Source organism: Equus caballus, chromosome 28, assembly GCF_041296265.1.
Source record: "Equus caballus isolate H_3958 breed thoroughbred chromosome 28, TB-T2T, whole genome shotgun sequence".
NCBI classification, from domain to species: domain Eukaryota; kingdom Metazoa; phylum Chordata; class Mammalia; order Perissodactyla; family Equidae; genus Equus; species Equus caballus.
The window spans coordinates 35,067,429-35,082,614 of record NC_091711.1 but is presented as its reverse complement, the minus strand read 5'-3'; the positions used below and the strand labels follow the sequence as shown (position 1 = coordinate 35,082,614).

Below are 15,186 nucleotides of genomic sequence, written 5' to 3'. Positions count from 1 at the left end.
GAGGCAGACATGAAAGGAAGGATGCACGCTATAATCCCTGAGATAACCACTCTCAAACAACATGTAATTGGAAAGCTAGCAGAGGAAAACATCCAAAAAATTTAAACTACTTAATCCCTCCCAAAAAAAAGCCAAAAAGGGAAGAATAAAAGAATAAAGACAGAGGGAACAAATCAAAATTCAATAGTAAGTTTGTTGACTTAAGCCCAACAGAGTAAGTAACTACATTAAATTGAAGTGTTCTAAATATTCCAATTAAAGATTATCAGACTGGATCTAAAATCACTATATAAAAAACCTTAATATTGAATTCAGAAAGCTTGAAAATAAAAAAGATGAAAAAAGATATATCGCAACCCACATGAAAAGAAAACTGGTATAATTATGTCAGTATCAGACAAAATAGACTTTAAGACCATAAGTATTAGTAGATATAAGGAGAAACATTTAATAATGATAAAAAGGATCATTTCAACAAGAGGATATAATAATCTTCAATTTCTAAGAAACTAATACTCCAAAACATGTAAAGCAGAAATTAACAAAACGGAAAATATAGACAACCATAATCAGAGCTTATTAAATCAGATTTAATACACCTCTTTCAGTAACTGAGAGAACAAACAACAACAACACAACCCATAATAATATGGAACATTTGAATAACACAATTAACCAACCTGATCTGATAACTAGAACACTCCATTCAATAACTGTACAATATGCAGTCTTCACAAGGGTGCATGAGCGTTTGCCAAAATAGACCACGTGTCTGGACAAAAAGCAAGTCTCAACAATTTCAGATACTGAAATCATACAGAATACGTTCTCTGACCACAGTGGAATTACAATAGAAATCAATAACAGAAAGACCACTAGGAAATACCCAAATGTTTAGAAATTAAGCAATAGATTTTAAAATAAATCATGGGCAAAGGAAGAAATCACAATTAAAACTAGAAAATAAGTCTAATTGAATGATAATGAAAGTATGACATCAGGAAAATTACAGGATATAGGTAAGTCGTGCTTAGAGGAAAACTTATAACTTTAAATGCCCATCTTGGAAAATATTGAAAGTCAGTGATCTCAGTGTGTATCTCAAAAGCATGAATAAGATAAAAAATTAAACTCAAAGAAAGTGGAAGGAAGGAAACAATAGAGATTTGAGCAGAAATAAATGAAACAGAAAAAAGATGTAAATTGAGAAAAACAACAAAGCTAAAAGTTGGATCTTTGAAAAGACTAGTAAAATTGATAAACTCTGGCAAGACTGAGTAAGAAAAACAGAGAAAACATAAATTGCCAACATCAGAAATGAAAGGGGACATCACTATAGAAGCTAAAAACATGACAAAAAGTAATAAAAGGAAAGTTTAAACAATGTCACATAAATATATTTGAAAATTTAGGTGAAATTAATTCCTTAAAAATAAAAATTTGCTAAAGTAACAAAAGAAGAAAGAAAAATATGAATAATCCTATTGCTATTTTACAAATTAAACCCAACATTAAAAACTTTTCCTCAAAGAAAAGTCCAAACCCAGAGGACTTCAGTGTTGAATTCCTCCTAATATTTAAGAAATAAATAATGCTAATCTTACACAAAGTCCTCAGGAGAAAAAAAAAGAAGAAATTTCCCACCTCTTTTTATGAGGCCTGTATAACCTCAACACCAAAACCTGACAAGGCTATTGTTAGAAAGGAAAATCATAGGCCAACAAATCTCATAAACATAGACATCAAAATTCTTAACAAAATAGTAGACGATCTAACCTGGAAATATATAAAAAGATAATACTTCTAACCAAGCACAATTTGTTCCAGCAATGCAAGGTTGGTTTAACATTCAAAATTCAATTAACGTAATTCACAATGTTAACAAAATAAAGGAGAAAAACATACGATCAACTCGATAGATGCAGAAAAAACATGTGATAAAGTTCAACACCCATTCAAGAAAGATATCTCAGCAAACGAGGGATTTGATAAGGAATATCTACAAAAAATCCACAACCAACATCATACTTAATGGTGAAACAGGAAACTCTTTCCCTGCTAGGTTAGAAACAAGGCAAGGATGTCTACTAACACCATTTCAACTCAGCATTGCACTAGAGGTCCCAGCCAGTGCTAAGGTACAGAAGAGAAATAAAAATATAAAGACTATAAAAGAAGACAGAGAATTATCATTATTCTCAGGTGACGTGATTGTGTTTATAGAAAATTTTCAAAAGGTAAACTCATAATAAGCAAATTTAGCAAACTGGCTGGACACGAAGTCATTACCTAAAAAATTAATTGTATTTGCATATGCTAGCAACTAACAATTATAAAAAAATTAAAAATACTACTATTTACAATAGCACTGAAAACATAAATTACCTAGGAATAAATCTAAAGGAAGATGCGCAAAACCTCCACACTGAAATACACAAAACACTGCCGAGAAAAATTAAAGGCCATCCAATACATGGACGTCCAAACTCCCGCACATAGATTAGAAATTCGATGCTGGTAAGATGTCAGTTCTAGCAGATTTTTTGATGCATGTGAAAATGGACAAGTTGATTCTAAAATCCATATGAAAATAGAAAAGAACTTAACCAAAACAATCTTGAAAAAGAGGTCTCAAGCCACCAGATGTCCCAACTTATTATAAAGGTGCAGTAACAAAGACTATGGCACTGGTCCAAAAATAGACAAGGAGACCAATGGTTGGCAATAAAGATGAAGACGTAGATCCAGGGGCCGGCCCTGTGGCCGAGTGGTTAAGTTCGCATGCCCCGCTGCGGTGGCCCAGGCTTTCGCCAGTTTGGATCCTGGGTGCAGACCTAGCACCACTCATCAAGCCATGCTGAAGCGACATCCGACATAGCAGAACTAGAGGCACCTACAACTAGAATAGACAGCTGTGTACTGGGAGGCTTTGGGGAGAAGAAAAAGAAGAAGAAAAAGAAGATTGGCAACAGATGTTAGCTCAGGTGCCAATCTTTAAAAAAAAAAAAGACAGATTCAAATATATATGATCTCCTAATTTATGAACAGTGGGTAAAGTATATTCTTTTTTTAAAAAAGATGCTCTATGCTTCAAAAATTAAAAATAAAAAAGGAACTTTGACTTCTCCTTAACATCATATACAAAAATTCCAGATGGACAGTTGATATAAAAGTAAAACATAAAATAATAAAATTTATAGATGATACCATGAAAAAATCTTCATGACCTTGAGGTAGGCACAGATTTCTTAGTATGACACAAAATGCACCAACTATAAAAGAAAAACACTGATAAACTGTACTTTATAAGAATTAAGAACTTATGTCATTGAAAGATACCACTAAGAGAATGAAAAGGCAGACCACAACCCGAGAGATGTTTGCAATACTTTCATCTGAGAAACATCTCCTATTCAGAATATAAAAACAACTCTTACAAATCAAGAAGGAAAAGACAAATAGCACAATCAAAAAGAAAAAACCAACAGGCAAAAACCTGAACAGGTAATTTACAAAAGAGGATATCCACAAGAATATTCAAAGCACCAATCCTTCTCAAATTCTCCCAAAAAATGGAAGAGGAGAGAACACTTCCAAACTCATTCTACAAGACCAGCTCTATCTTGATGTCAAAGCCAGATGAAGATACTACCAGAAAAGAAAACTATAGATCAATATTCCTTATTAATATTGATGTAAAAATCCTCAAGAAAATGCTAACAGAATTCAACAGTGCGTTAAAGAATTATACACCATGACCAAGTGGGATTTATGCCTTGAATGCAAAGCTGGTTCAACATATGAAAATCAGTCCATGTAAGATACCACATTAACAAAATAACCACATGATCATCCCAATTCACGCAGAAAAAGTGCTTGACAAAATTCAACACCCTTTCATGATGAAAACACTCAACAAAATAGGAACAGAAGAAAACTAACATTATAAGGCCTATGTGAAAAACCCACAGCAAACATCATACTCAATGGTAAAAAACCAAAAGTTTTTCCTTTAAGACCAGGAGCAAGATAAGGACGCACACTTTTGCCACTTGTATTCAACGTAGTACAGAAAGTCGTAGCCAGAGCAATTAGACAAGAAGATTACACACACACAATTGTTAATAAATGAATTCAGCAAAGTTGCAGGATACAAAATCAACACATGAAAATCAGTTGCACCTCTCTGCACTAACAATAAACAATCCAAAAAAAAATTAAGAAGACAATTTTACAGTCATGCTTTGCCTAACGACAGGGATATGTTCTGAGAAATGCGTCAGGCAACTTTGTCATCATGCGAATGTCATAGAGTGTACTTACACAAACCTAATGTTCTAGCCTGCGACACACCTAGGCTATATGGTACTAATCTTATGGGATGGCCGTTGTATATGTGGTCTGTCGTCGACTGAAACGTTGTCATACAGTGCATGACTGTATTTACAACAGCATTAAAAAGAATAAAATACTTAGGAATAAACTTAATCAACGAAGCAAAAGACTTGTACACTGAAAACTACAAAACATTGTTGAGAGAATTAAAGACTTAAATCAATGGAAAGACATCCTGTGTTCATGGATTGAAGACAATATTGTTAAGATGTCAATACTACTCAGAGACCTATAGATTCAATGCAATCTCTATAAAAAGTCAAACATTTTTTTACACAAATAGAAAAATCCATCCTAAAATTCCTATGGAATCTCAGGAGACCCTGAATAGCCAAAACTGTCTTTAAAAAGAACAACATCACAACTCTCACCTTTCTTGACTTCAAAACTTACTGCAAAGCAACAGTAATCAAAACAATGTTGTCCCAGCATACAGACAGAAATATAGGCAAATAGAACAAAGAGCCCAGGAATAAGCCCTCGCATATATGGTCAAACGATTTTTCACTAGGGTGTCAAGGCCACTCAATGGAGAAAGGACAGTCTTTTCAACAAATGGTGCTGGGAAAACTGGAAATCCACATTACAAAAGAATGAATTTGGACCCTTACTTTATACTATATCCAAAAACAACTCAAAATGGGTCAAAAACCTCAACATAAGAGCTAAAAACATAAAAATTTTGGAAGAAAATGTACAGGAAAAGCTTCGTGACATTGGATTTGGCAATGATTTCTTGAATATGACACCAAAAGCACAGGCAGCAAAAGAAAAGACAGATAAATTGCACCACATCAAAAATAAAAACTTCTATGCATCAAAGGACACAATCGACAAAGTAAAAAACAACCCACAGAATGGAAGAAAATATTTGCAAATCATATATCTAACAAGGAATTAATACGCAGAATATATAAAGAACTCCTACAATTCAACAACAAAAAAAGGAACGATCCTATTAAAAAACGGGCAAAGGACATGAATAGATATTTCTCCACAGAAGATATACAAATGGTCAATAAGTACATGAAAAGATGGTCAACATCAAAATCATTAGGGAAATATAAATCAAAACCACAATGAGCTACTACTTCACATCCATTAGGATGGCTATTATAAAAAATCCAGGAAATAACAAGTATCAGCAAGAAAGTGGAGAAATTGGAACTCTTGTGCATTGCTGGTGAGAATGTAAAATGGTGCAGCTGCTATGGAAAATAGTATAGTAGTTCCTCAAAATATTAAACATAGACTTAGCATATGATCCAGCAATTCCACTTCTGGGTATATACCCAAAAGAACTGAAAGCAGGAACTCTAACAGATATTTGTACCCTCGTATTCATAGAAGCATCATTCACAACAGTCAAAGGTGGAAATAACCCAAATGTCCATCAATGGATGGATGGATAAACAAAATGTGCTATACGCATACAACGTAATGTCCTTCAGCCTTGAAAAGGAAGGAAATTCTGACATATTCTACAACATGGATGAACCTTGAAGATATTATGCTAAGTGAAATAAGCCAGTCACAAAAGGACAAATTCTGTGTGATTCCACTTATATGAGATACTTAGTCCTACTGATAGAGGCAGAAAGTAGAATGGTGGTGCCAGGGGCTGGGGAAAGGGAGAATGAGAAGTTATTGTTTAATGGGTACAGAGTTTCTGTTTGGGAAGATGAAAAAAGTTCTGGAGATGGATGGTGGTGATGGCTGCACAAGGTGAATGTACTTAATGCCACTGAACTATATGCTTAAAATGGTAAATTCTATGTTATGCATGTTTTATAACAATAAAATAAAACTAAAAAAAAAAGGATGATCAGAGATGCTTAAGAAACAGTCATTAAATTGATACATAAATTGTGGTATACTTGCATACAATGGAATACTATATAGTAATGAAAAAGAGCTACTGCTACAAACAACAACATGGATGAATCCCACAGACACTATGTTGAGTGAAAAAACTACATACAAAAGAATAGAGAATCTCTAATTTCATTTGTATGAAGTTTCAAAAACAGGCAAAACCGAACTATAGTGATAAAAGTCAGGACAGTAGTTATTGACAGGGATGAGACATGAGGGAGCCTCCTGGGGTGCTAGAGACGTTCTAGGTCTTTTCTGGGTGGTGGTTACACAGGTGGATACAACATGGAAAAAAAAATTTCATCAAAGTCTTCACAAAAGATTTGTGTACTTTATGTTCAATTTATCTCAATTTTATAAAATGAAGGAAAATAGTAATGATAGAAGGACAATGCTGGAAGGGACTCTAGAAGGAAGCTGGTCAACATGTCTAACAAACGCTTTTGGGGATTATGGAGCGAGTGGTGCTTGGCCCATATTTTGAGAAGATTGAACTAAGGAGACACACTTTAGCAACCAAGGGAGAAAGACACTTCTGCCCCTGTTGGGATGACATTTAAATAAGCCGCCCCCACTTTTGTAATACTTAAGGGGCAAATACAAATCCCAAGTAGTCTTCTGCTCTTAATACAAGGTACGCAGAAGCACCAGTCTCATAACACAGGGAAAGGTATAAACACTGCAATTTATATCGTTCTATAAACTCCAACTCTCTAGTCCAAAATCCAAGAGAAACTTTTACTTTCCAATAGAAAGGACATTTGTGATGCTACAACAATCCCATGACACATCAACTTTAAACCCACATCTACAGTGACACAGAAGACTGCCTTTCCCATTCAGGGTCCACATTTGCCCAACTGGAACATCACTGTAATGGGGTCTTTGGGGACTCAGACAACGTGAATCTGTGAACAGCAAGTTTTTGCCGTGACCTCGGTTTCCACATCCCCCTGTCTGGATTACACTCCCCATTGCAGAAAACTACAGGGAGGGCCTGGGGTACTTCATAAATGGCTTGAGTCTCTTGTTCCAGGGGACTTGCCCAGCCTAGCATTCTAGAAGCACCATGCCTCCCATCAGGACACTGGCCGTGTCTAGGATGTTGTGGAAGAATGAGTTTCAAGCACTTACTTTCATCATTAGAGACATTCCCCAGAGAGGTGTGGCTGGAATAACGTTTGTTTTCACTTTCATTGAGACATCTTTCAATCCAGCTCTCTAAAAAAAAGAAAGAAAGAAAGAAAATCACGGAATTGCAGAATTGCCGTGGGCGTTTGTGAAGAGACAGGAACATCACGAACGCGATAGATTTAAATGCCTGTCAACTCTCCCCTGAGATCTGCCCCAACCTGGAGCTGGATGTTCCGTGAAGCTCCACACGCACCATGGCTGAGAAGACTCGGCAGAGTAGTTTGCAGGCAAAATGGTAGCTAAAGCCCCACTTGAGTATCTCTTCGTCAAATTCTACTATTTTGGAGTATTCATAACCCAATAGTATACAACTGAGGATCATCTTCCTTTGCAAAGAAGGTATGTTCCAGAGTAGTTTGAAGAACAAAATCTGGTCAGCTGAATCACTGATGGTGGTCTGCAGACTTGTAAACTAGCAGCAGAACCTCTCCTTTGGTTGGAAACAAAAAGAAAAGCAGATAATCCCGAGGGCTCTGGCTGAAGCGGAGAAGGAGGGCAAGGAAACTTGCAACTCCCCTCCCTTTGCCCAGTGACCCCTGAACGGGCTCTTCCAAGACAGACCGAAAGACACTGCAGGAGGAGGTCTCAAAAGCTCTATAATAGCCATGTAGTACTTTTAAAATGCAAAAAACTATGACGTTTTAATCCAATTCCGAAGGCTACAAATGTACTCTGCACAATGTAGCATAATGCTTATTCCACGGTCTAGCCCATTCACTATTCATTCATTCACCGTCAGCTAAGTACAGTCAGCTCTGCTAGGATGCTTGTTTTGAAAATACGAATATGTTCCAATGCAAATCATATATTAGGGAACACTTAGAGCATAGTGCAAGCTTCGTGTTTGCTTATGCTTGATTTCTTCCTTAAAAATTATTAAGTGAACGCAGAAAACCCCACGTAGCTGAACTATTCCCACAGGAACAGGCAAAATGCACGCGTGCTCACACCTCCGACGTCTACCAGCTACTTCAGTTCATCGTGTGTGTTATGAGTCACACCTGCCCAGATAACCCAACTTCTAGCTCTTCACAATAACTCACAAGCTGCAGCCCTTCCAAAGCCCGCTTCCAGAAGCAGACTTCAGGTCTTCTCCAAGGTGAAGGGCCATGTTTACTGTATTTGTGTCTCTCTTAACCATTTAACGTGTGCAGAACTGTGCTATCATTTTTATCAGGTTCCAATCTTTTGTGTGTGTGTGTGTCACTGACAAAGTTTTTGAGTGTCGTATCCCTAGCTTATTTTTCCAGTTAACTCTGTGGTTTTTATTGTGCAATTCTGCAGAACAGTGGTGATTTTCAAGACTGCATATGCGGTGTCATAGCAGAACTAACTACACCTGTGGCTGTGTGCTTCTCAACACTGCAGTGTCCTGTTGCCGTCTTTATAACATGGGACTAGTATTTATTTATTTATTTATTTTTTTAAAGATTGGCACCTGAGCTAACATCTGTTGCCAATCTTTCATTTTTTTCCTTCTTCTTCTTCTTCTCTCCAAAGCCCCTCCCCCCCACCCCACCCAGCTGTATATTCTAGTTGTGAGTGCCTCTGGTTGTGCCATGTGGAACGCCACCTCAGCATGGCCTGATGGGCGGTGCCATGTCCATGCCCAGGATCCGAACTGGCGAAACCCTGGGCCGCCCAAGCAGAGCACATGAACTTAACCACTCGGCCACAGGGCCGGCCCCTAGACTAGCATTTATTGAACATCTAGTTTGACATCTATTTAAACATGCCCTTTACATATGTTATGTCAGTGAATTCTGACAACTCTAGGAAGTAAAGATTTTAATTTCTATTTTTCCTAGAAAGCAATGATGCTTAGAGATTAAGTAAAGTCACTCCTTGTTATACAAAGAGCCGAGGGAAAGATTGTGAGTTGACACGTTAGGTAGCATATTGTAAGAAGAAGCCACACTGAGGAGGATGCTATGTAGAGACGGGGGAGGCAAACGCAAACAGCAGGGAGAAACGTTGAGTTTGTGTCTCGTATTTTATGTTCCAACAAACTGCTCTTTTAAAAGCAGCTTCCAAAATTGCAAATAAGTAGGGGGAAATATCCAAGGGGAGGAACAGGAGCCAGCTTGTTAAGAGGATATGGAAATCTGGTACTTCTGGGGAAACACTGAGCAGCAGAGAAATCCAAAACATTAAAACGCTACCCCTACCAGCTACCAAAGGCATAATGTAGAAACAAATGGCTTGTAATGTTTTCAAGGCTGCGATGGCACAAGGTGGGTGTTCGTCATCACATCATATCCAAACACATCTGGATACACATCTCCAGAATTCTCTTTAGGACTCTCCAGAATGTCTCCACTCAAATCTTCTAATCGCTTCGAGTCCTGGCACATTTTCCCTGGCAACAGCCATGGCTGGTTTTGGATGGCATCTACTGAAATTTGCAGCCCCTTCCTCCGCCAAATCATACCTCCAAAAGCCACTCCTATGTTCCGGGCCAGGCCCTGGTCTTCCTACGCAGGTATTTACATGCAGTTACTCTCACATGTGTGTGGGCGCACACTCACGCATATACCCACCCCCCTTCAGCAGAAACGGGGAACTAAGAGAAACACTCTTCCTCTCACCCATTTGCCTGTGCCAGCATCAGGCCTGTTAAAACTGGAGTTCTTGGAAGGGCCCATTCTTGCAGGTGAGAATTCCCAGTGACTGGTGGGGCACTCTCTGAAGAACTCATGGCAACATTCCAGACAGAAGCCAGCTCTAAACATTAGGTGGGCCCAAAGAGAGCAACACTCGCCCACACGAGTCCAAAGCAAGTAAGAGCTTTCCTGGCGGCTGTGCCTCTCCTCCATACTGCCCAACCCCAACACTGGAGAGAGATGAAAGTAAGGTTACAAGAAGGGAGAGAGGGCTGGGAGTGACACGAAGAAATCTCACCAAATAACCCTTTCCCCCACCCATTGCACCTGCTCCGGTCTCTCTGACCCCATGGCCCATGCCTATAGCCACTCTGCTACCCAGCTCTGCTCCCTGGGGCAACACAGAGTAAGTGTGGTCTCTCTTGCACATGACAGATGTAAGAAGACAGCCATCATTTCTCCATTTTTCTGGTCAAAGTACCCCACCTGTTTCAGCTCTTTCTTGGAAGAAATTGTTCCCACTTCTTTGCCATCCAGTTCACTTGCTTCTGGCTGTCTTCCAGTTAACCAAGGTCCATTGGAACCTGTGGCACCTAGGATGAACTCGGAGGGTCCACACAGTGGTCTGAGCAGTGCCAAGTATGGCAGAACCATCACCTCTGTAGTTCTGGACACTCAGAGCCTTCAAGGGCTTGCATTCCAGACTGCAGGGATGCGACACCTGGAATATCCAAGCAGGCCACGGGCCTTGGATCCACAGGTGTCCTTTGACCTTTGTCTTCCTCCCTAGTGAGGCCCTCTACAGGGACATCTGGAACTCGCGTCTGATAAGTCAGCTTGCTCCATATGATCGGAAGGCCTCTATTTAGGTCACCAGAAGTAAGCTTTATATTCTTTAAAACTATTAACAACAGATTTGGGTGTTGCAAAGATCTAGAATTACTGGACCAGAATGACAGGTATATTGAATTTTATAAAGCACTGTGTTCATCTAACTTATTTATTTGTAGATTATGTGATTTAATAATAATAAAGGCCACCAAATACTGAGCCTTTATGGGCCACTCATTGTGCAATGCGTTACGCCATCATACTTAATCTTCATAACAACCCTATGAGGTGGGTGCTGTTAATATGCACATTTTAGAGATGAGAAAACTAAGACTCAGAAAGATTAGGTGACTTGTCCAAAGTCACGCAGCTAGTAAGAGGCAGGACCAGCATTGAAACTCGAGTCATAACCACAATGCTCTCTCCAAGTGTGAACTGAGCTCTCCTCTGACGTCCCACATAGTCTCCAGGACATGGTGCCAATATTGCAGCACTGATCACAGTCTGCTTTGCATTAGAACTTTTGCTAAAACTCTACTCACATATTACAAATTTTACTAAATTCATTTACTTATTTCTTTGCCAGCCTTTGTTATTCATAACAGGCTCTTCAGTTTAGAACTTAAACATCTTAAGAATGGAGTCTGTTTTATTCTATTTCTTTTTTTGAAGAAGATTAGCCCGGAGCTAACATCTGCCACCAATCCTCCTCTTTTTGCTGAGGAATATTGGCCCTGAGCTAACATCTGTGCCAATCTTCATCTATTTTGTATGTGGGACACCTGCCACAGCATGGCTTGATAAGCAGTGCATAGGTCCGCACCCAGGATCCAATCCGGCAAACCCCTGGCCGTCAAAGGGGAGGGAGAGAAATTTTGTTCTATTTTGCTCCATATTTTGTTCTATTCCTTTTGACTCTCTTATTGCCTGGTATAAAGTTTTTCCTGTAGTCTGGCCTCAATAAATGGTACATTATTGACATATGCGATATCAAAGAATGCACAGCATATAGACAGACACATCCACATATCTATAGAACTTACTAATCATTTTCTTTTTTACCACATAAGGCATAAAAAAGTATACATGCAAGGCGATTTGCCAAATAAAGTAAAATTCAACCAACATTTGTTTTGTGACTTCTAGATAGAAGAAGCTGTAATAAAGAGAAGCTTCTAGACTTGAATAAGGCTGACTTCTGTCCTCTAGCTGTCATCTAGAAAATGAGGCAGATGCTACTCCCCAAACTCATAAGTGCGGGAACCCTGTCATTTTTCTTTACCACCTTGCTCCCAGAAGCTGGCACTCTGCCCCACAGATGTTGCACAATAAATATGTGTTGTTAAATGCATTACTTTCTTTGAAAAACAACATTAAATTCCTACTGTGCACCAGCTACCATGCAAAGTATTTTCACATATGTGGTTTAAACTAAACCTCAGAACAATATTACAGGGTATGTTTTCATATCTCTTTTTATAGATATGAAAACTGAGGCTTGAAGCAAAATTCTAATACAAAGCAGACTATGATCAATGCTGTAATACTGGCACTGTGTTTTGGGACATAGGAGGAAAGCTCAGTTCACACTTGAATAACTTCCTGCTCCCAGCTGCCTTATTCTTGATCCATAAAACTCATCTGACCTTTCAGCGAGGACCAAGCTTGCTCTAAGTGCCCAACAGGATTTAGCAAGGGCTGTGAGTGTAGGCTCCTGGGCTGCAAAGCATCACTTCACCCGACTCATCTGAGATCATGGGCAGGAAGGAGGATGCTAATAACGCCTTGTGGATTTTCACTTTATGAGGAGTTTAACTCACACTCCTTAGAGGCAGCTCTTCATGCCTCCCTGCTTTGGATTGGGTTTCTAGCAGGCTTGCTTCCCTTTGCAGCAGCAAAGAACAACCAGGAAGTAGCTGCATCCAGGACATGGCACATCCAAGGCAGTCAAGGCTCAGAGCAGGGCTTCCTGAACGTGTCTTGGTCTGGTAGGAGGAGCCAACTAAGGTGGTTATCCAAAATCAGGTAATCCTTGACGTTTACAGAGCACACTGACAAGGAGAACCTGACCTGACCTTCACAGTCCGCCCCACGACACAGAAATTCATCCCACTTTACAGATAAGGAAACTGGGCTTTAGAACATGGTGGTAGCTCTTTTTGGCAGTGGTTTGGCCAAGGTCACACAGTTAGAAGGATTAAAGTCAGAATTCAAACGCAGATCTTTAATCTCCAAACCCTATGCTTATTCTTCTTGCTTCATCGTACTGAGCACAGACCAGTTGTTCTATCTCAGATTATCCATCCATTCATTTGTTTTGCAAACAATCTTCAAGTGCCTCCAATGTAAAGTTCTAACAGAAGAGATAGACAAATACTATTTAATAGGAAGCCAATATATTACAGCAAGATAGCTCTAATGGGCCAGGGTCTCAGGACCTGAAAAATATCTTGCTTGTGTATGTATCCTTTTTTTTTCTTATTTTCCCCACCTTAAAAATGTAAGTTCTAACAACCTTGTCTATCTTGTTCGATGCTTGGTCCTCAAGAGCCTGGACAGTGTCAAGCACATAGCTGGTGGGGACAGCTGTGATGGAGTAAAGTAGCTTGAAGCAACAGAGAATGGCGGGCGGGGGATCCTCCCCCAGGAAGGCCTCTGAGAAGAAACAGCACCTGAGCAGAGACTGAGTGCAGTGAGGGAGCAACGCCTTCGAAGGATCCGAGATTGGGGACCACAAAGGCAAAGGCCCTGAGGTGGTATCATGGGTGACCTAGCTAAGGAAGGGCAAGAAGGCCCGGCGGCCGATGTGGAGTGACCGAGGGAGAGACGGTACAAGATGAAAGAGAAGCCAGAGAGAGGCCAGAAGGAGGTGGGGTCTGGAGTTAGAACAACTAGATTTCAAATCCCAGCCCTATCACTTACAAGCGATGTACCATCGGGATGGTGCCTGAACTTTCCTAAAGCCCCTCCTCCCATGTTCTCCAAAGATTAACTGAAATGATACATGCGAAGTGCTTAGCATGCTTGGCCTTGGGGGCCACGGAAAGATGAGGAGAGCATGGTCTCCATCCACCAGGAGCTCCCAGCCGAGGGACAGGGACAGACAGTAACAGCCATGCCCAGCATTTAGTGAGCGTCCGCCAGTGTCAGTCCCTCTGCTTCGCATGCCTCATCCCTACTCCTCACAGTGACTGGGAAAAAGAGACTTTAGCAACTCTGATTGTGAAGAGGAAATGGAGTCTTAGAGGAGCCAGGTAAAGTCACCTGAGCTGGGGCAGGGCTGTCTGCCCCAAAAGCTGGTTTGCTCTCACTGTGGCACACTGCCTCCCTAATTCAGCAGGTAGCCAGGAGTACCTTTGTTATTATAACACGGTGCTGGGCGGCACAGAGAAGGGAGCTCCCAGCTGGGCCTGGTTGTTTCACACAGCGGGTGGCATTTCCTTAAAGGACCAGTGGCCGGTCCTTTAAAGGATTCGGCATCTGCCAGACCAAGGAGGAAAGCAGGGCATTTCGGGGAAGAGGGCCGTGGTCAGGAACAAAGGAACAAAGTGGGTTCTGGGAAAGGTGAAGAGTTCACTGACCCGTGCCCACAGAGTGGTGGGAGATGGGCTGGAGAGCCGGTGGGAGCAGGTTGCCAAGGCCTAGCCCACCGGGCCGAGCTGCCAGCAGGCAGCTGGGAACCACCTGTGATTCAGAAGCAGTGGGGCAGGACCACCATGAGCTCTGTTCCTAAGGATCTGGGTGAGAACAGGGCATTCCTGACTGATGCAATACCTGAAGGAAATGCCACCTGACTTAGAAAGTGTCACCAGGTTTTAATGGAAGGCGTTATTCAAACTCTTTATCTCAACAGTCGAGTGCTGGGGCCTATTTTAGGAACTCACAGCTTTAGAAACGCTACACAATGAGTTGACATGCCACACTCACAGCTACCAAGAGAGGACCAGGCCCCAGGTCCCTTGGAAGGTGCCAGAGAACACCGCATGCCCCCCTCCCCTGGGCCCTGTCATTACCAGTGGAACCAGGCCCACGTGGTCTGCTCCCATCGCCCCGGCACCAGGCTGTGCTTTCCTCCTGATCATTCCCTCTCGGCCTCTTTTTCTCTCTCCCCTGGACTCCCACGGTGGTGACACACAGGATCGTGTGGAAAGTCTGGGCCCCAGGAGGCTGCAGCTGTGGCCTCCCTGGGATGGCAGGGTGCCCTCAGGTCAGTGGGTTGCCATGGCGACACCACTGGCCCTGCCCCAAAGGCCACTGGGTTCTAGGAAGGGGCCCCTGTCCTGTCTCC

General features: G+C 40.9%; 1 protein-coding gene across 5 annotated transcripts in view; it reads right to left on the bottom strand.

Moving 5' to 3' along the window:
- The window catches only part of RFX4 (regulatory factor X4), a 177,547-nt gene that overhangs the window by 128,683 nt on the left and 33,678 nt on the right, over window positions 1-15,186 (bottom strand). For all 5 annotated transcript variants that reach the window (XM_070254114.1, XM_023631039.2, XM_070254112.1 and 2 more), the window contains one exon: window positions 7,405-7,491. Coding sequence is in view for 2 of the 5 variants with exons in the window: in XM_023631039.2 (XP_023486807.1) it covers window positions 7,405-7,491 (87 nt within the window). In the remaining 3 variants the exon portion in view is untranslated. The remainder of the gene's footprint in view (window positions 1-7,404; window positions 7,492-15,186) is intronic.